This window comes from Gallinula chloropus (genome assembly GCF_964237585.1).
Source record: "Gallinula chloropus genome assembly, chromosome: 9".
In the NCBI taxonomy this organism is placed as follows: Eukaryota; Metazoa; Chordata; class Aves; order Gruiformes; family Rallidae; genus Gallinula; species Gallinula chloropus.
Genome location: NC_140094.1, coordinates 3,641,364 through 3,660,260, shown reverse-complemented (window position 1 = coordinate 3,660,260; position 18,897 = coordinate 3,641,364). Strand labels below are relative to the sequence as shown.

Sequence of the window (18,897 nt, the reverse complement as noted above, 5' to 3'; positions counted from 1 at the left end):
AAAGCCCAGAGCTGCAGGCAAACATGGCTCAGCCTGCTGTGGACACAGTGCCCTGGCCTCACGTGCACCAGGGCCAGCAGAGCTCGTGGCCTCATTTCTCCCAGAGCGCTGCTTCCCTCAAGGGCATTTCCACACACTTTGGACCAACTCTTGGGTTTGTGCATTCTGCTGCTGCTGCCCTCCAAACCTGCACACCTGAGGTTGGGGAATTGTGGCCACTGAAGTGCACAGCACAATGACCCATGTTTGTCTGGAGACTTTCCCAACTTTTCCACATCACAGTGACTCCCAGGTGCTCTGGCAGACTGATGGGATGTCTCTTTGGTGGTTGAAATGCATGGAATGGGCCACCCCATGTCCGAATTTACAAGGCTAGTGAGGTCAGTGTGAGTGAGGAGGGTTATCATCAGGGCAGGACTTGGACCTGGACATCTCTTTGATCACAAAACCAGGCCATTCTAGGGCATGATGAAGGTAGCAAAGGTCACCGTGGCTCTGCCCCAGCCTGGTTTTATTGTCCATGAGCCCAGGCAACAAAGGGAGATTCAAACCAATGAGGAGCAGACAAGAGGGTCAGGCAGGTCTCTTTCAAGGGACCTCTCCATGGGATCTCCATAGCCATGTCCCTTGGTGGCTGGAGCAGGGCTTCATTCTTCCTCCAACCACAAGTGTGGTCTCAGATTGACAAGTGGAGAACCCTTTGGAAAAGAGCAAATTGGTGTTGAGGAAGAGGATCAAAGAGACTCCTGTGTCCTTCCCACGCTCTAACTGACCTGTTTTGCTCAGCAAGCTCACCTCAGAGGCCAAAAGCTTGGATACCCTGTTTTGAGGAGAGGTGCAGAAAAGGGAGCCAAAAGCTCACAGCTCTTTTCCTGGGTCAGGGCCCATCCCATGCACTTCAAACATCAAAGAGACATCCCATCAGCCTCCCAGAGCACCTGGGAGTCATTGTGATGTGGAAGAGTTGGGAAAATCCCTGAGCTTCAGGCACTTGGGAATCATCATGCTGTGGACTTGAGTGTCCTAACCTAAGGCATGCCAGGGATACCAGAGCTCACAGCTTCATTCTTCTCAAAGGATCACGTTCCTCTAGGCTGTTTCCATACGTTCTAGCAGCATTTCTGAAAGAGCTGGTGCTTCTGTGCAATCTCACCTTGCAGCTGCCTCCCAAGGCATTCACCGTGAATGCTGGCCATGCTCACCATCACAGAACTACAGAATCACAGACCCACAGGGGTTGGAAGGGACCCCCAGAGCTCATCAGCTCCAACCCCATGCCAGAGCAGGGTCCCTGGGACAGGTCGCACAGGTCGGCGTCCAGACAGGGCTGGAATCTCTCCAGAGATGGAGACTCCACACCCCCTGGGCAGCCTGTCCCAGGGCTCCCTCACCCTCACTGGGGAAAAGCTCTTCCCCATGTTGCTGTGGAACTTCCTGTGCTCCAAATTGAGGCCATTGCCCCTTGTCCTGTCCCCACAGACACTGAGCAGAGGCTGGCCAGTTCCCCTTGCGTCCCACCTTTCAGACACTGATAACCATTGATCACATCCCCTCTTATGCTTGTTTTCTCCAGGCTGAACAGCCCCAGCTCACTCAGCCTTTCCTCACAGGGGAGATGCTCCAGGCTTTTAATCACTTCTGTAGCCTCCTCCGGACTCTCTCCAGGAGATCCCTGACTTTTTTATCCCAGGGATCCCAGCACAGGACACAACACTCCAGGTGGGGCCTGACCAGGGCAGAGCAGAGGGGGAGGATCCCCTCCTGTGACCTGCTGGCCACACTCCTTTTAGTGTTCCACAGGATCCCATTGGCCTTCCTGGCCCCCAGGGCACATTGCTGGCTCATGGACAACCTGTTGCCCAGCAGGACCCCCAGGTCCTTCTCTGCAGAGCTTGCACACAGCCAGTTCCTGTGCTCTCCCTGGTGCCACAGAACACACTCCAAACTCCTGGCTCGCTCAGAGGTCCTTTCTAGCCATCAGTGTTCTGGGGTGCACTGAGTCAGATGAGCCCCTGAGCAGTGACCCAATGACAGTGGCTGGGAGGGCAGCAGCAGCAGAATGCACAAACCCAGGAGTTGGTCCAAAGTGTGTGGAAATGCCCTTGAGGGAAGCAGCGCTCTGGGAGAAATGAGGCCACGAGCTCTGCTGGCCCTGGTGCACGTGAGGCCAGGGCACTGTGTGCACAGCAGGCTGACCCATGTTTGCCTGCAGCTCTGGGCTTTTCCCAGCTCTTCCACATCAGAGGTGACTCCTGTGTGCTCTGGGAAGTCCCTTTCTAGATTGAAATGGCTGCAATGGGCCACCCCAGCCCTGACCCAGAAAAATGACCCACAAGGTTTTGACTCTGTGGCCTGCACGTCTCCCCAAATCAGGCCACTTAGGACACTGGCCTCTGACAGGAGCCTGACGAACAAAACAGGCCAATTGTGCTGGGCATCTGCTAAACCCCTTCTTAGACTGCGATTTCCTTGTTTCCAAAATGTATTCCACTTCCTAAGTAGAGACCAGACCCGTGGTGGGAGGAAGGTTGTGGACCTGATCAAGTCATCAAGGGACATGGCAATGTAGATGTTATCTATAGAGATCTGTCTGGCCCAGTGCTATTCTCTTTGTTATTTTGAATCTGCATCTCTGCTCTGGATTCCCAGGTAGAAAAGAAGTATGCTATGGCATAGCCTGATGTGTGTAAGCACGGTCTTGTCTGCAAGGGGCAATCCCCAAGTCCACAATGATCTTACCTTACCATTCAGCTGCGTCACATCCCTGAAGATGTGAGTCTCTTCTCCCCCTTGTTCAACGAGCCTACAGTTCCATGGGAAGGAAAGACACTTCATCTCTCTACACAGCTCGCCTCCAAGCCAAGTGGTCTCAGCAGGCCTGGAAGGAAATGAATGACCTTGATGTGAGGTGCTCTGCAGCAGGTACCAACCATCTCAGATGAAAGAAGCAAGGGCTTAGTCACCAGCGAGGCCTTGGCAAGCGGCAGCTGCTGGGTGTTTCGGTGCTTCATGAGCAAGGAATGCTGGTGGCCCCACAGGGCTCTGGGACACAGCATATAAGCCTGCGCTGCTCCAGGCTCTGCATCGTCCTCTCTGGCCTCCCTTTCCTCCAGGAACGAGGTAAGCCTGAGTGCGCTCCATCTCTGCCTGTGGGCTGAACTGCTGCCACGGTGGCTACTCAGGGGGATGCTTGGGCTGCCTCAGCTTGGCCCTGCACTCCAAGTGTGCGAGGGCTTGAGCAGCGTCCCTTTGGATGGGGCTGGCAGGGGAGAGCTGGGCAGAGGGGGAGTCTCTCAGGCAGCAGGGGATCAACGGGGATAAGCCTGTTTTTGCTGGGCTGATGGCATCAATCTTCATGCCTGCTCTTGCCCCTTCCGAGAGAGCTGCAGAGCAGGCAGACTGACGCTGAGTCTCCGTTTCCTCTGTGCTCTGTGTTTCAGCTCTGCCTCCCTCCCCCAGAGATGTCTTGCTTCAGACCCTGTCTCCCACGGCCCTGTGGCGCCTCGGGCCCAACCCCACTTGCCAGCAGCTGCAGTGAGCCCTGTGTCGCCCGCTGCGCTGACTCGACGGTGGCCATCGAGGCCTCGCCGGTGGTGGTGACCCTGCCAGGCCCCATCCTCACCTCTTTCCCTCAGAGCACAGCCGTGGGCTCGTCTCTGTCAGCTGCTGTTGGGAGCTCCCTCAGCGCCGGGGGGGTGCCCATCTCTTCTGGGGGCTCCCTTGGCCTGGGGGGGGCCGGGCTGTGCCTGCCTCTCCCCCGCTGCAGTCTGAACTGCTGAAGCCGCCGCATCATCCCCTCTGGAGCAAGAAGGAAGAGGGGCCCCTGCAGCACCAGCAGCGTGGCCACCCACGGCTTGCAGACGGGCTGGGTGTCCTGCTGCCACCTGGCAGGGGGGACACGTGCCCACTGCTGCGGGCTGTGTGACAGGCCTCGCCGTGCCTCCTCTGGCTCTGCCTTGCTCTGAGCTCCTCCAGAAAGGGCTCCTTCTCCTCTGCTTTGCTGACCCTCCTGCTGATGGGGGCAGGCGGCCCGAGTTAAGGCCTGCTCTTGCTGGGCTGGGATCAGCACCAGCTCCAGCAGAACGGGGAAAGGCAAGCGCTGTGTCTGGAGCTTGTCCTTGGGAAACGGGCCGTGCTCTGTGCCTGCCTGAGCCCTGCAGATGTCTCTCTTGCTGTCTCTTCTGTGCCACTGCCTATCCTCCTTCTCATTAAAGACTTTGTTCAGCGCAGCTCCAGACTCGTGGTCCTTTGTTCTCCTCACACACGGTCACCCTCTTTCTGTGTGCAGTTGTCACTTGTCAAAGAGCAGTGTCCCAGCTGGTCAGATGTCAGTGTGAATTCAGACATTGGTTTTAACATCTCAGTCCTGGCTCGTGAATTTCACAGACTTCATCTCACAACCAGTCATGGCACTGCTCACTGTGGTGGTTTCCAGGTCTGGAGGTATGCAGCGTGATGGAAAGGTGGGGTTAGGGTGAGCAGTTCTTGAGGGAGCAGAGCATGTCACTTTGTCCTGGGCTTTTGTTTTTGCAGTGCTGGTCAGTGCACTGTCCTTCTCCCAACACACAGGGGTGCAGTCTGTTTGTCGTCCTTGGAAGGGATGAGAGATTGGAATGAGCACAAACACTGGTGCTGGCAGTGCCAGGGAGCTTCAGATCAGGGAGCTGGGAGGTCCCAGGTGAGGTGTGAGGGAGCAGGGGGGCGCAGCGGAAGCGTCATGGGCCCATAACCCAGAGGTCAATGGATGAAAACCATCCTCTGCTAATGGATTCGGTTTCCCACCTTTCCCTGGCATCAGCACAGAGCTCCCCCCACAAGGAAGTCGTGTCCTGGGCATCCTGAGCTTTCTCCCTGTCCACTGTTGGGACAGTTCTGAAAGTCCCCCAGATCCAGAGATGGTCAGGGAAAGCCCTCAACAGTGCTGCTTCTCTGGGACATGCTTTCAGAGTTGGGGCTGTGGAGAATCAGCCCTTCTCAGTGGGTTGGTGTTTGTCATGGCCTCTCTGAGTGACAGCTGCCATCTGACAGCTCAGGCTTGGGCATGAGAACGGGGTCTGTCCCGTGCGTTGAGGAGTAGCGGCTGCCAGCCCAGTGCTTTGGGCAGCCCAAAGGCAGCCAGAGGGTGTCCCCCCAAGCCTGTCAGCGCATGGGTGTTGTAAAAGGGGGCATGGCAGGGCTGCAGCAAGAGCTCCAGCACTGCATGAAAAGGCCCCGTGAGTAGGGAGTGCCCTGTGTCCCTGGAGGAAGGCTGCCTGGTGATGGGCAGGGAGATGGAGAGGCTGCCAGGCGCAGCCAGGAGCCTGGGGCTCAGCTGGGCTGGGCACAGGGGAAAGGCAGCTCATGTGCAGGAGGTCCCATGGTGTAATGGTGAGCACTCTGGACTCTGAATCCAGCGATCTGAGTTCAAATCTCAGTGGGACCTTAGGCTTTTGGGGCTCCCTCAGGGCTTTTCTTGCCATGCTGACACCCCTTGCCTTGCTTTGCTCTTGGCTCAGCTATTTCTTGCATGCCAATCTTCCCTCCTTTCTCATGTTCCCAAGCCATACTTCTGATAGGTCCATAGACCCTGAGAATACATAGTCCTTATTTTTCGAAAACAATGTCCCATACAGTTGGAGGACTTTATACTTAGTTCTAGTTGATTGCCTTTCTGGATGTGGTTGTACACCTCAGGTATTTTGAAACACAGGACTCCTTTTTTTAATTTTCTGTGAGGTGTTCTCCTGCGTGAGAGCCAAGATATGATTATAACATGAAAGCCTTTTAGAATCATTGAATCATAGGGGTTGGAACATACCTCCAGAGCTCATCCGGTCCAACCCCCTGCCAAAGCATGGTCTCTGGGACAGGTCGCACAGGTCAGCGTCCAGATGGGTCTGGAATCTCTCCAGAGAAGGAGACTCCACACCCCCTGGGCAGCCTGTCCCAGGGCTTCCTCACCCTCACTGGGGAAAAGTTCTTTCCCATGTTGGTGCAGAATATGATACGCTCCAACTTGCAGCCATTGCCCCTTGTCCTGTCCCCACAGACACTGAAAAGGGGCTGGCCAGTTCCCCATGCATCCCATATTTAAGATATTGATAAACACTAATAAGTTCCCCCTTTAGTCGTCTTCTCTCCAGGCTGAACAGCCCCAGCTCACTCAGCCTTTCCTCACAGGGGAGATGCTCCAGGCTTTTAATAATCTCTGTAGCCTCCTCTGGACTCTCTCCAGGAGATCCCTGGCTTTTTTATACCCGGGAGCCAAATCCTATATTGATTTTCAAATCAATATAATCAATATGCATATGTTCTGTATGACCCATATGCTTTTGATGGTGCAGTTTACACGTTAGGCGGAGCTATTCCTTCCCCCCCCCCCCCCACAGGGCTGCCATGAGGACAGCCGGCTGTTGGCTACTCTGCTTGTTTTACGAGGTTCATTCCTGGGTTTTGGCAAGAGCACCAGGTGCCTGTTACACTTCACACACATCTAAAGCACAGGAATTCATTCAAACCAAAACAAGCTGGGTGTCCCTGCATGAGCCATGTTGTGAGCCATCCAGAGAGCCCTGCAAGGAGGCTGGAGCAGGTAGTTGTGGCCGAGTGGTGAAGGCGATGGACTAGAAATCCATTGGGGTTTCCCCGCGCAGGTTCGAATCCTGCCAACTACGGGTCCCCTTTTGGGCTGCAGCCCTGGCAAGCAGCTCCACAGAGGACAAGGTGGTGAGGGAGACACAAAAACCTGCCTCTTGCCTATAGCACTTGTCCTCACTCCCACCCCAAAGAATTCCTGCTGCAATGAGGGAAAGTCCTGCTCCCATAGGCAAGGTGCTGGAACTGAGTACAAGTCATTACAAGAGGTTGCTTCTTGAGCTGAATTTAAGAGCCTGAAACTAGCTTAGCTCATCTCCAAAGAAAGCCTGCACAACACGGCCCTTGCTGCTAAACGGGAACGGGAGACACTTTGAGGTCTCAATAAATGATGACGGTCTCATGCTCAGAACAATGAGACTATAAGATATGTGGAGAAGAGAAATGGCTCTGGATGTGGAGATGGGCAAAGCAGGACTCTTACTTTGCTCCCAGAACAAAAGAAGGAGAACTTCCCATTTTCCTTCAAGAGAAGGGTGCACATAAGCCCCAGGAAAGAAATGAAGCTTGAGCAAGTACCTGGTGCTCAAGTGTCCTGGGGCCTCAGGCAGGGATGGGGAAGGTCCATTTCTCTGGAGATGCCCAACATTCAACAAGTCCAAGGCATGAAAATCCTCTTCCACTTGAGCCTGCTTTGAGCCAGTCTCAGACTGCTGGCTCAGACTCTGCTGTTGTTTGAGGATGTGAACCCTCAGGGGATGCGCTCAGCCAACAACAGGCACCAAGAGTAAGGGAGCAGAGGGGAGCCATTCCTCAGGAGAGCAGCAGAGGTTTGATGGGCAGAGGACAGCAGAAGGGGCACTGATGTCAGTGCCAGGCCTGGGAACACGAGAAAGGAGGGAAGATTGGCATGCAAGAAACAGCTGAGCCAAGAGCAAAGCAAGGCAAGGGGTGTCAGCATGGCAAGAAAAGCCCTGAGGGAGTCCCAAAAACTTGAGGTCCCACTGAGATTTGAACTCAGATCGCTGGATTCAGAGTCCAGAGTGCTCACCATTACACCATGGGACCTCCTGCACATGAGCTGCCTTTCCCCTGTGCCCAGCCCAGCTGAGCCCCGGGCTCCTGGCTGCGCCTGGCAGCCTCTCCATCTCCCTGCCCATCACCAGGGCAGCCTTCCTCCAGGGACACAGGGCACTCCCTACTCACGGGGCCTTTTCATGCAGTGCTGGAGCTCTTGCTGCAGCCCTGCCATGCCCCCTTTTACAACACCCATGCGCTGACAGGCTTGGGGGGACACCCTCTGGCTGCCTTTGGGCTGCCCAAAGCACTGGGCTGGCAGCCGCTACTCCTCAACGCACGGGACAGACCCCGTTCTCATGCCCAAGCCTGAGCTGTCAGATGGCAGCTGTCACTCAGAGAGGCCATGACAAACACCAACCCACTGAGAAGGGTTGATTCTCCACAGCCCCAACTCTGAAAGCATGTCCCAGAGAAGCAGCACTGTTGAGGGCTTTCCCTGACCATCTCTGGATCTGGGGGACTTTCAGAACTGTCCCAATAACGGACCACGTCTGACCAGCACAGACCTTCTCCTACATTCTTACCTCCCACACCTTGCTAATGCCGTGCCCACTGGGACACCCTGTTGGGCCCAGGTCCTGGCTGTACCTGTACCTGGGAACAGCAGCAAACACCCTTGAGGCAGAGAAACCACCCGAGTGTTGGAGTCAATCCCATTGGTGTTTCCCAAAGCAGCACCAAGCTCCCCGTTCCCATCAGCCCTTTCCCAGCCCCCAGCAGCCCACGTTTCCCTGTCCCTCATGTGACCCAGAGAGAAGCACAGAGCCAGAGGGCAGCAGGTTGATGTGCTCTGTGTGTGTGCAGGTGGCTGGAAGGGGAGGCTGGCTGCTTTGTGAAGGAGAGGAGCTGCAGACAGGCCAGTTTGTGAGGTGAAGGAGCACGAGACAAGTGAGTCTGGGCAGTGCAGTAGCAGGAGGGAGGCCATGCTGCCACTGCAGGAGCAGATCTGAGCACTGCAGGAGTTCCTCCAGATCAGAGCCTGGACAGTCCCCTGCTCCTCCACTTCACAGTCTGTCCAGCCTCCTCCTTCCAGCCCCTTCAAACACACTGCATCAAGTCGCTCCTTATGCTTACCTTCTCGACTAGAAACACTTTCCAGTCTTGTTCACCATGCAAGTTTCCTGTCATTGTGCTGCAGATGGGAAGCTCAGAGCTTCAGGTGAAACCTGGCCCTGAAACTCCCAGGGATCGGGGTGTCACTGGCTGGGGCATGTGGTCAGCAAGGCAGAGAGGGATGGAGCAGGTAGTTTTGGCCTTGTGGTGAAGGTGATGGGCTAGAACTCCATTTGTGTCACTCTGCACAAGTTCAACTGCTGCCAGCTATGGGGCACTGCCCCCTTTTAAGCTGCCTGCAGTGCTCACACAGCAACTGTGGGACTCAGATACCAGCTGCACTTTGCCTTGCACACTTCTTGCTTTCTCCTAGAACTGGCAGATCTTTAAGGACACTTTCAAAGGAGTGCAAGAGCTTTCATTATCCAGGTGTAAGAAGTCAGTCAAGGAAGGCAAGAGACCAGCATGGCTGAGTCAAGACCTGCTGGTCAAACTGAAAGGCAAGATGGCATTACACAGGCAGTGGAAGAGGGGACAGCTGTCCTGGGAAAAGTCCAGGGATGTTGCTGGGTTGTGTAGGGATGAGGTCAGAAAGGCCAAGACGCAGCTCAAACTGAACTTGGCAAGGGATGCCAAGAAAAACAAAAGAAGAACTTCTGGAGGTATATAAACCAGAAAAGGAAGGTTAAGGAAAGCATACCCCCCTTGGGAGTGACAATGGTGAATTGGTGACAACAGATCAGGACAACGCAGCCTTTTTGCCTAGATTTTTACTGGTGCCCTCTCTCCTTGCTGCTTTTTAAGCCTGTCCAGGTCCCTCTGGATGGGATCCTGTCCTTCTGGCACAGTGCCAGGGAGCTTCAGTTGGGGATCTGGGAGGTCCCAGGTGAGATTTGAGGCAGCAGAGTGGCGCAGCGGAAGCGTGCTGGGCCCATAACCCAGAGGTCGATGGATCGAAACCATCCTCTGCTAAGTGACTGTTTTTGCCAAAGCAGCCTTTTCCTTGCACCGTAGAAGAGAGTAAGTTTTAACCTACACTGCTGCACTTCTGTGCTCTGCAACTCCCGCTGTCTACTTTCCTTTAGCAGCCAGCACTCCCAAAGCACCCCTCAGCAAGGCAGATGGGGGGACTGGGGAGCATCAGGCAGAGCACAGCACAGAGCTCACCCCACAAGGCAGTGGATGTCCTGGGCTTTCTCACTTCCCATAAAGCAAATCAATCATCAACTTCACAGCCTCAGCCAGGGACCTCAGGGGCTCTGCAGGTGGGGAGGAGGACAAACTGGGTGCTCCTTTGGGAAACACCACTGTGGTCGCCTGGAACAGCCCCAGGGGGTGTCCGTGCTGGGAGTCTGTTTGGATGCACGTGCAGGTGCATCCAGGAGCAGGGCCCAAGGGGGCTTCCCAGTGGGCACTGCATTGTCTCTCGGGTGTGGGGCAGAGCCTGGGTGCTGCAGGGCGCTGTGAGAAGAGCTAAGGGCCTGTCCTGTGGGGAGGGTGGAGGATGGGCGGGACACAGGTGAGTTTGGGCAGTGCAGGAGCAGGAGGCAGGTGTGCAGCCAGCAGCGTTGGTGGTATAGTGGTGAGCATAGCTGCCTTCCAAGCAGTTGACCCGGGTTCGATTCCTGGCCAACGCAGGTGAACTTTTCTTTAGGCTGCCTCCACCCTGCCATGCCCACTTGGCAAGAGCAGGTGGTAGAGGGTCTGCCTTGAACCCTTCCAAGATCCTCAGGGAGTTTTGGAGCACTGGAGCAAGTGCCCGGAGAACTTGGACATTCTCCATGTGTGGGTATCAGACCCAAGTTTCAGTGAGGCTCAGGCACTGAGCCATCTGCTCTCAGGTTTGGGGCCAGCCCTGCTCTGAGCAGGCATTTGCACCAGGGACTTAATGAGAGGCCTGTCAGTCTAGTTCATTCCATGAAGCAACAAGTCCCAGAGGGAGCTGTGCCCCCCTTTCCCTGCACCATGGGCAGTAATGAACCTCTTCCCCACAGGAACCTCTTGGCAGATGCTCAGGCCTTGGTGCACTTCCTTTCCTCCTGCCTTCACTGCCCAAGCCCTCTCTCCTAACACCGACTCCTTGAGTCCCACACAGCGTTCCCTCCAGGGCCTTCTTACCCAGTCTCCCTGGCCCGGAGCAGGGAAAAAGGAAGATCCCTACTTGTCCCAGGAACCATCCACAGGCAGCAGGGCTTTCCTTACCACATCCTGACGCTCTGCACGGAAAGGAGGAACTCATTGGGAAGGCAGGTGTGTGGTGGAGGCCCTTGACCAGATGTTGGCACGTGCAGAGCCATGATTTGCTGATGGCTCCTTTTGCTGCTCCCATGGAGGATTGTCCTGTCCTTGGGAGATGCTGTCCCCATGCTGGGTCCCTGCACTGTGTAGGAGCTGCAGTGGCCTGACAGCAGCCTTTCGGGGGGGAGCAGGGCAGGGTGCTGCCAGGCAGCAGCTGGCCCTGCAGCAGTGCCAGGAGGAAGCTGGCTCCAGCAGCTGCAGGGGCACAGCAGCAGAGGCAACGTTAATACAACAGTGTTAATAGATGTCTGAGTCATCTCAGGTGCTGCTCTCAGGTTGCAGAGTCCCTGGGAGATGTGGATTTGTATCCCAGTCCTGACTGGCTCCTCTCTCTTGGTTGCCTTCTCCTTGGCTTTAATATTCCTGTCCCCTTCTTTTAAGTGGAGGCTCATTGGTCCTCAGCCAACTGACTACACCTTGCTGCCATCTCCTTGGTCCTGCAGAAGGAGAAGTGGGCATGTACGTATGTCCACCAGTAGTTTCCAGGTTGGCCTAGAAGAGAAATTTGTAGGGAGAACCCTGGGTGAAATAATTTTATTTTCCAGTCTCCCTTTCAAAGCTCACATTCTTCAGTCCTCACCTAAAATGCAACCTGTGTACATTCTTTAAACATTCACTCAAAATATAATCTCTCCCCACTTCTACTTTGCCTTCCAACAACCCTTCTGGTTGGAAGTCATTTCTGGGAGTCAGTGATCATGCTCTTGCTTCAAGTAGGTTCACACCAGCACTTTGTCTTTCCAGGTCACAAAATACCAGTGACCAGGCCAGGCAAGTCATTTCACAGCCTCTCTCACCCCCTTTTCCCATGCTTAGGCACCCTCAGGGTGATAATTTTTGTTTGTAGCCAGTCACAGAGTGCCTGTTGAAATTTTGACCATGGCTCTTGTTCTCTGGCCATTGTAGTAACCTCCTTGTAGGCACTGGGAAGCACTATTGCAGATCCTCTCTAATAATTTTCTTCCTCTAGATAATCAAGCGTTGGGTCCTTAGCCCATCCACCAAAGGCCATAACCCTTGGCCCTGAGTGTCCTAGGTATTTATCTCTGAACTCATTCCAGTTTATCATCACCTTTTCTTGCTCCCCCAGATAGTCCTTCTTCTCCTGTTTTTTGGAGAGGGAGAAACTTTTTCCTGTTAGGCATCAAGGAGCTCTCCTGCCCTCTGCCTGTGAAGCTAGAGAGCCCTGAGGCCTCCCTTTTTTAGGCCAAGGGGTACATACTGTAGATTCTAATACAGGACTTGGCTTGGACCAACAGGATTTCAACCCACAAAGCTTCGCTGAAGTTAGAGGTAGTTCCTCTAACTCTGCAAGTGCAACCTGTGTCAGTGGGTAGATAGGGAGTCAGGGCATTGGTGCCTTGGTGTCAGCAGGACGATGTCAGTCCATCAGGTCTCGAAGGCAGCACCAGTCTAGCCTCCACCACCGGTGACGCCGAACCAGGACCAAGTAATGTTGGATACACAAATACATTCACAGACAATCAAAATGCCTGTATTACTTCTGCATTCCGAAGGGGGTTCCCCAGTAGTTTCCCAAGCAGGGAGATCCCTGGCACCACAGAGCCATGGCCCATGGTGGAAAACATGAATTATGAAGCTTTTATATGAGAATATGCATGCAGAATAAATCTGTGTGGTGGGACAGTTAATAGACAGTCTTGCAAGGAGACGTGAAAAATGCATGGGTAGCTACAGAGGAGGCATGTGACAGAGGAACTTAGCCAAGGACAGCTAGGTAAAGCATGCTACAACATGAAATAGAAATCTTTCCTACCTTAACAAAGCATATATTATCAGGAGTCTGAGAAACAGCTGGACTGACCTCCATCACCCACCTCCTTACCATTCTTCCACACAAAAACATGCATGGTCCTTTTCCTGGGAGAGGAAAGATGGGGTTTCTGTAGGAAACAGACCATGGGCATCATGATCCCCCTCCTTGCAATGCTGCCTGCTTGGAGCACTGCCCATGACAGAGACTCTGTAAATGATGCACCAGCCCTAACCCTGCATATGACCCCACTGCCCAGCTTCGTGTTTTGACTGTCAGCACAGTAAAAAACATAGTTTGGGGTGGGGTTCTTTTTTTCTGTATGCAACCCTGGAATCAGAGACTTAAGAAGCTTTGTCCCCTTGAGGAGGTGAGTTTAGTTGAGTTTCCCTTTGCCCACAGGCTGCAAGAGAAATGAAGGTGCCTCAGTGACATTATACTGAAATGTGTATTTTATTTACACTGGAAAAGGAATTGAGAGCACTTTGATGCAGTGCTAACAAATCACATGTTTGCAGGGTGTTTTTTTCTACCCACTCAGGAATTAGAGCTCCTTTGCCAGTGAGGCGAAAATACCCTCTGGGTACAACCCAGTTCCATCCATAAAACCCCTTTTTCCTTCCCCACCACCCCTACCTGCTGTTTCTTCTACATTTCCCCTCTTTTTCTGTGCAGGTTTGGCAAGCCTTGGAAGGCATGGGTTAAGTTGCTTGGTGTTTTGGAGGGGAAGGTTCCAATTGCCAGGCAGGCTGAGCGGCTGGGGAAAGGGCCTCTGGAGGCTGAACAGCTGAGCTGTAAATAAACTATCAACTCCATGGATGTTCTCTTGCTGCCATCGCATGGACACATTGGGTACTTTCAGTCTGCAACAACTCACCAAGGAACCACAGAATCATAAGGCTGGAAAAGCCCTTTAAGCGCATCGAGTCCAACTGTCCCTGTCCTGTGCTGACCCAGATCCCTGAGCACCTCATCTCCCCTCTGTTAAACACACCCAGGGGTGGGGACTCAGCCCCTCCCTGGGCAGCCTGTGCCACAGCCCCACAACTCTGCCAGGGAAGAACTTTTCCCTCCCATCTGCTCTGACCCTGCCCTGGGGCAGCTTGAGCCCATTGCCCCTTGTCCCATCTCCTGTCCCCTGGATGAAGAGACCATCACCCACCTCTCTGCACCCTCCTGGCAGGGCAGTGGCGGTGGGGAGAAGGTCTCCCCTCAGCCTCCTCTTCTCCAGGCTGAACACCCCCAGCTCCCTCAGCTGCTCCTCAGAGGATTTGCCCTCCAGCCCCTTCCCCAGCCTGGTTGCCCTTCTCTGGACTTGCTCCAGGACTTCAATGTCCTTCTGATGGTGAGGAGCCCAGAACCGGACCCAGCACTCAAGGTGCAGCCTCACCAGTGCCCAGTCCAGGGGCACAGTCCCTGCCCTGGACGTGCTGGCCACACTGTGTCTGATACAAGACAGATGCCTTTGGCTTTCCTGGCTATAAGGAAGTTCCAAGCTCCTTGATGCACAAAATCCTGGAAGGTTTCAGGGAATTCCACTGTCTCTCATTAAAGATCATTTTGGTTTTTTAGTAAAAGAAGGTTCTGGAGTGGAGAGAGAGAAGGAGAAGGAGAATGTATGTGGGAGGGAGGATGGGCTGGAGTGTGTATCCACAGCATGACAGATTAATGACATTGGTGTCTTTGCCCACTGGCCACTTGGTGCTGTGGGACTGTGCAGACCCAGTCCTGTCTGTGTTCCTGCCAGAGCCTGGAATGGCATTTTTCCAATGCCAGGAAGCCCCAGTGCAAACAAACGTCCTTGGGGAGTGGGTCTGTTTGCCACCTATGCCCATAGAAACAGGCTCAGAGTCCTGACAGGCAGCAGTAAAGCTACAAGAGCTTGAGCCATGGCTCTGTCCCAGGGAATCCCCTATTGCACCTGAGCAGGATAATGCCTGGGGCATGTGCATGTCTCCTCCTTCCCTGGGGGGTGCTGTCTTCTTATCTCTGGAAGAAGCTTTTCTCACACCCTGTCTCACCTCAAATTTCTAGGAATCCTGACACTTCCTGTCTAATTTCTGGTGACTAGTGAATGCACAGGGTAAGTTTTACCTTCCCAGAGGACAGGTGACATTTTGTCTGAGCTCTGCATTTGCTCAGTGCCAATGGACATCTGTGAACAAGGCACTGGTACCTCAGAACGAGCCCTGGCTTAGCATTTGGGCTCTGCAAGCCTGCAGAATGGGTTCTGGCCTAGGAAGGAAGTATGTGGAGGGGCTGGTAAACCTGGCATTTAGCAGGTGAGGCTGAAGCACTTTGGACAGATGTAGTGATCCACTCCCCTGAGTGGACACAGAGGGTAAGGGACTGGCTGCAGCAATCCGGAAAGAAACAGAAATGCTTTGAGCCTGCTTGATAGATCCAGGGATCTGGGAACCCCCAAAGCCTCACCATGCTGAAAGGCACCTGAAAGGACTGTTCATGTTCTTTCTGTCATTGCCCACCCAAAGTTCATGCTTCTCAGCATGACACTGCTGCACCCCCATGTCACCACATTGCTGATAATGGAAATCTCAGATGGTTTGGTGCCTCTGTCACCAGGCTGAGCCACAGGAGTGCAAAGAAAGGCCTTGCTGCTGCTTTCAAGCTATTTGCAAAGCCTGAGCTGCCCTACACCATGTGGATGTGGCCTTTGGATAGGGCTCCTGCCAAGGTGGCCTCTCACCTCTTGGCCACTGCCCACCCTCAGCCACACATTCAAAGGAACCCAGGAAAGGCCTAACACCTTGGCCTGTGACATGCTCCTGGCACAGCGGGGCTCTGTGGGTGGGCTGGGGGCCGGGGGTGGAGCAGACATTGGGCATGGTGTAGAGGGCAGAACCTGCAGGTACCTCCTCTGTGTTCCCCACCTCTGCCTGCTGATCGGGGTCCCGGGTAGCTGGCCACTCTTCAAGGCTGCTGATGGACAGACAGACAGACAGGGCTGGGGGGAGACTCTTGGACACTCGCTTCTGGGAAAGATGTTTTCCTGGCCTGAGGCAGAGGGACAGTGCTTGAGGTCAGTATATGTGGGAAGGGAAACTGGGTAGAGAGATGTGCATTTTGCCACCTTACACTCATCACCAACAAGGAAGCAACAGGCCTCACCTAGGTGGAAAAGTCCAACCATTCCACCTGTCAAAGCAGCACATCCAGATGGACAAAACCAGCACACACCACTCAGCTCACCTCATTCCCATAGCCTGCATAATAGTGACAGGACATTTCACTGACCAGTGGTACCTGGGAGTGACCATCACCTCCCTTAACCGGGCACAGCGATACCATTTGGATGGGTTCATTCCCAGGCCCTGCTGTCCCTTTGCCAGCACAACCAAATCAACCTGCACTGGTTCTGTGCCCAGTTAACAACCAGCTGGGAACGGGGCAGGGAGCAGGAGAAAGAGGTGTCCCCCACTCAACCAGCAGGCCTCCAAATGCCTGTCTCTGCATTTCCCCAGTGAGGCTCAACACTTCACAGAATCACAGAATCACCAGCTTGGAAAAGACCTTTGAGATCATCGAGTCCAGCCAATCCTGTCCTCTACTAAACATATCCCTAGGCACGTCATCAACCCGTCTCTTAAACACACCCAGGGTCGGTGACTCAACCGCCTCCCCAGGCAGCCTCTTCCAAGGCCCAATAACCCCTTCAGTGAAGAACTTCCTCCTAGTGTCTAACCTGAACCTGCCCTGGTGCAGCTTGAGGCCATTCCTCCTCGTCCTCTCACCTGTTGCTTGGGCAAAGAGACAAACACTCATCTGTCTACAACCTCTTTTCAGGCAATTGTAGATGGTGAGGAGGTCTCACCATAGGCTCCTCTTCTCCAGAGTGAACAGCCCCAGCTCCCTCAGCTGCTCCTCCTATGATTTACTCTCCAGCCCCTTCCCAAGCCTGGTTGCCCTTCTCTGGACATGCTCTAAGAGGTCAATCTCCTTCTTGTAGTGAGGGGCCCAAAACTGGACACAGATTAAGGTGCAGCCTCATCAATGCCAAGGACTGGGGCACAAGCCCGGCCACGGACCTGCTGGCCATGCTGTGGCCAAGATGCCATTAACCTTCGTGGCCACATGGGCACACTGCGGGCTCATACTCAGTCTGTAGTCAACCAAGACACCTCAGGTCCTTCTCTGCAAGACAGCTCTCCAGCCACTCTTCCCCAAGCTTGTAGCCCTGCATGGAGTTATTATGTCCCATGTGCAGGACTCTGCACTTGACCTTGTTGAACCTCATCCCAATGACCTCAGCCTATTGATCCGGCCTGTTCAGGTCCCTCTGAAGAGCCTCCCTACCCTCAGGCACAGTGACACTTCCTCCCAGCTTAGTGTCCTCTGCAAACTTACTGAGGGAACATTCAAACCTTTCATCCAGGTCATTTATAAAGATATTGAACAGAACTGGACTCTAGGACTAAGCCCTGAGGAGCACCACTTGTAACTGGCCACTTGCTGGGGAGCGTGAAATGGCAGAAGAGTCAACGTGCCCCACCAGCACCATCGCACGCACTGTGCAGGAGAAAGCTGCATTTCCAGAATAAAGGAACACAGGGAGACTCAGGCTGAGATGCAGCATTTCTTTAATGAGAACAGAAAGTGTGCTTTTTGAGGGGCAGAGAAAGAGCACTGAGCCCAAGAGGTCGGGGGCTCCAGAGGGCCAGAGGACATCATCCTCTGCCGGCAGATGCAAGGCCCCGGCAAGGCGCTCTTTTTCCCCACTGCAGCTGCAGCCAGTGAGACTCTGCTCCCATCTACAGCCAGGCTGGGGGCCGTTCTTGCTCTGGTCAGTGGCAGAAGCTCTGGAGCCCCTGGGGCAGGATGAGGGGGGTACGTGGGCGTAGCAAGGAAAGCAGCAGCAGAAGAATAAGAGCAGGAAGGGCGCGATGTCAAGGATTGACAAAGGGGTCTCTTCCGTTCAGGGGCAGAGGCAGGTGTCCCCCACACTGGGACAGCACCAGCATCTCCCCAGTCCTGGATCCAGGTTTTCTTTCTCCGTTCCCGGTTGTTCCTTCCCAGGTGAGGGAGGTGCTGGGCCTACCAGTACGGGTTGCAGGAACGCCAGGACCCCCACAGACCACTCCCAAGGCCTGCAAACCTCCCAAATCCAAGGGCACCCCCGGATGAGACGGGCACCCCCCCGGCGCTGAGGTTGCTCCCAACAGCAGCTGACAGAGAGGAGCCCACGGCTGTGCTCTGAGGGAAAGAGGTGAGGATGGGGCCTGGCATGGTCACCACCACCGGCGAGGGCTCGATCACGGTGGTGGAGTCAGCGCAGCGCAGAACACAAGGCTCGTTGCAGCTGTTGGCCAGGGGTGCTGGTCCGCAGGCTGAAGGCAGGCAGGGTCTGTAGCAAGACATCTCTGGGCAAGGCAGGCAGAGCTGAAACACAGAGCAGGGATGAGCACCAGGCACAAGCCGACGCAAGAGGCTCTGGCAGGACTGCAAGCGAGCCGGCAGCAAGAGCTCTGGTGGGTTCTGACTTACCGAGCTGACTGAGGAGATGGCAGCAAGGGCAGGCGATGGCAGGCCTGGGGATGCAGGGACTTTATATACCCTGTGTCCAAGCTGGTGGGCGGACCCAGAGCATTCCTTAGGCATAAAGCACTTTGCTAGCTAGAGCATTTGTCTGCAAAGCTCTGCTGGGTGATTGCATCTCTCTCCCTTTCATCTGAGAGGTGTTGCTCCCGCCTGACACGTGGGCAAGACTGAAATGTGCTGTTTGTGGCACCCTTTGTGGTGCAGTGGTCAGTAAATTGCTCCCAGAGGCCACAGCACATGGTTGTCCATCCCATCTAAGCTGCTCAAGGGACGCTCAGTGATGTGCTGGCCACGCACATTCCTGGAGCACGGCTGCCACCACCTCTGCCCGTCCACACCGCACACAGCCCTGCAGGCTCTGACGAACTGGGCATCTGTGTCTTTGGTCAGTGGCAGAAGGTATGAAGCCCTGGAGGGAGGATGAGGGGCTACTCACAGGCTGCAATTAGAGCACAAGAAGATTAAGAGCAAGAAGTGTGTGACACAGAGAGAATTCTGAACCAAAGAGCAGGGCATGAGCGTGAGATTGAAGCCGTCCTTCTGGCTCACCCACTGCTCAAGTC

The 18,897-nt window shown here is 54.5% G+C and overlaps 1 protein-coding gene across 1 annotated transcript; it reads right to left on the bottom strand.

Annotated features, from left to right (window-relative positions):
• Positions 1 to 17,830: 17,830 nt before the first annotated feature.
• On the bottom strand, positions 17,831 to 18,154 carry LOC311194702 (feather keratin 4-like; the record flags this gene model as incomplete). The annotated part of the gene is made up of 1 exon (XM_084267902.1): positions 17,831 to 18,154. One exon carries the CDS (start codon positions 18,152 to 18,154, stop codon positions 17,831 to 17,833), a length of 324 nt encoding a protein of 107 aa, XP_084124028.1.
• Between the last annotated feature and the right edge of the window lie 743 nt (positions 18,155 to 18,897).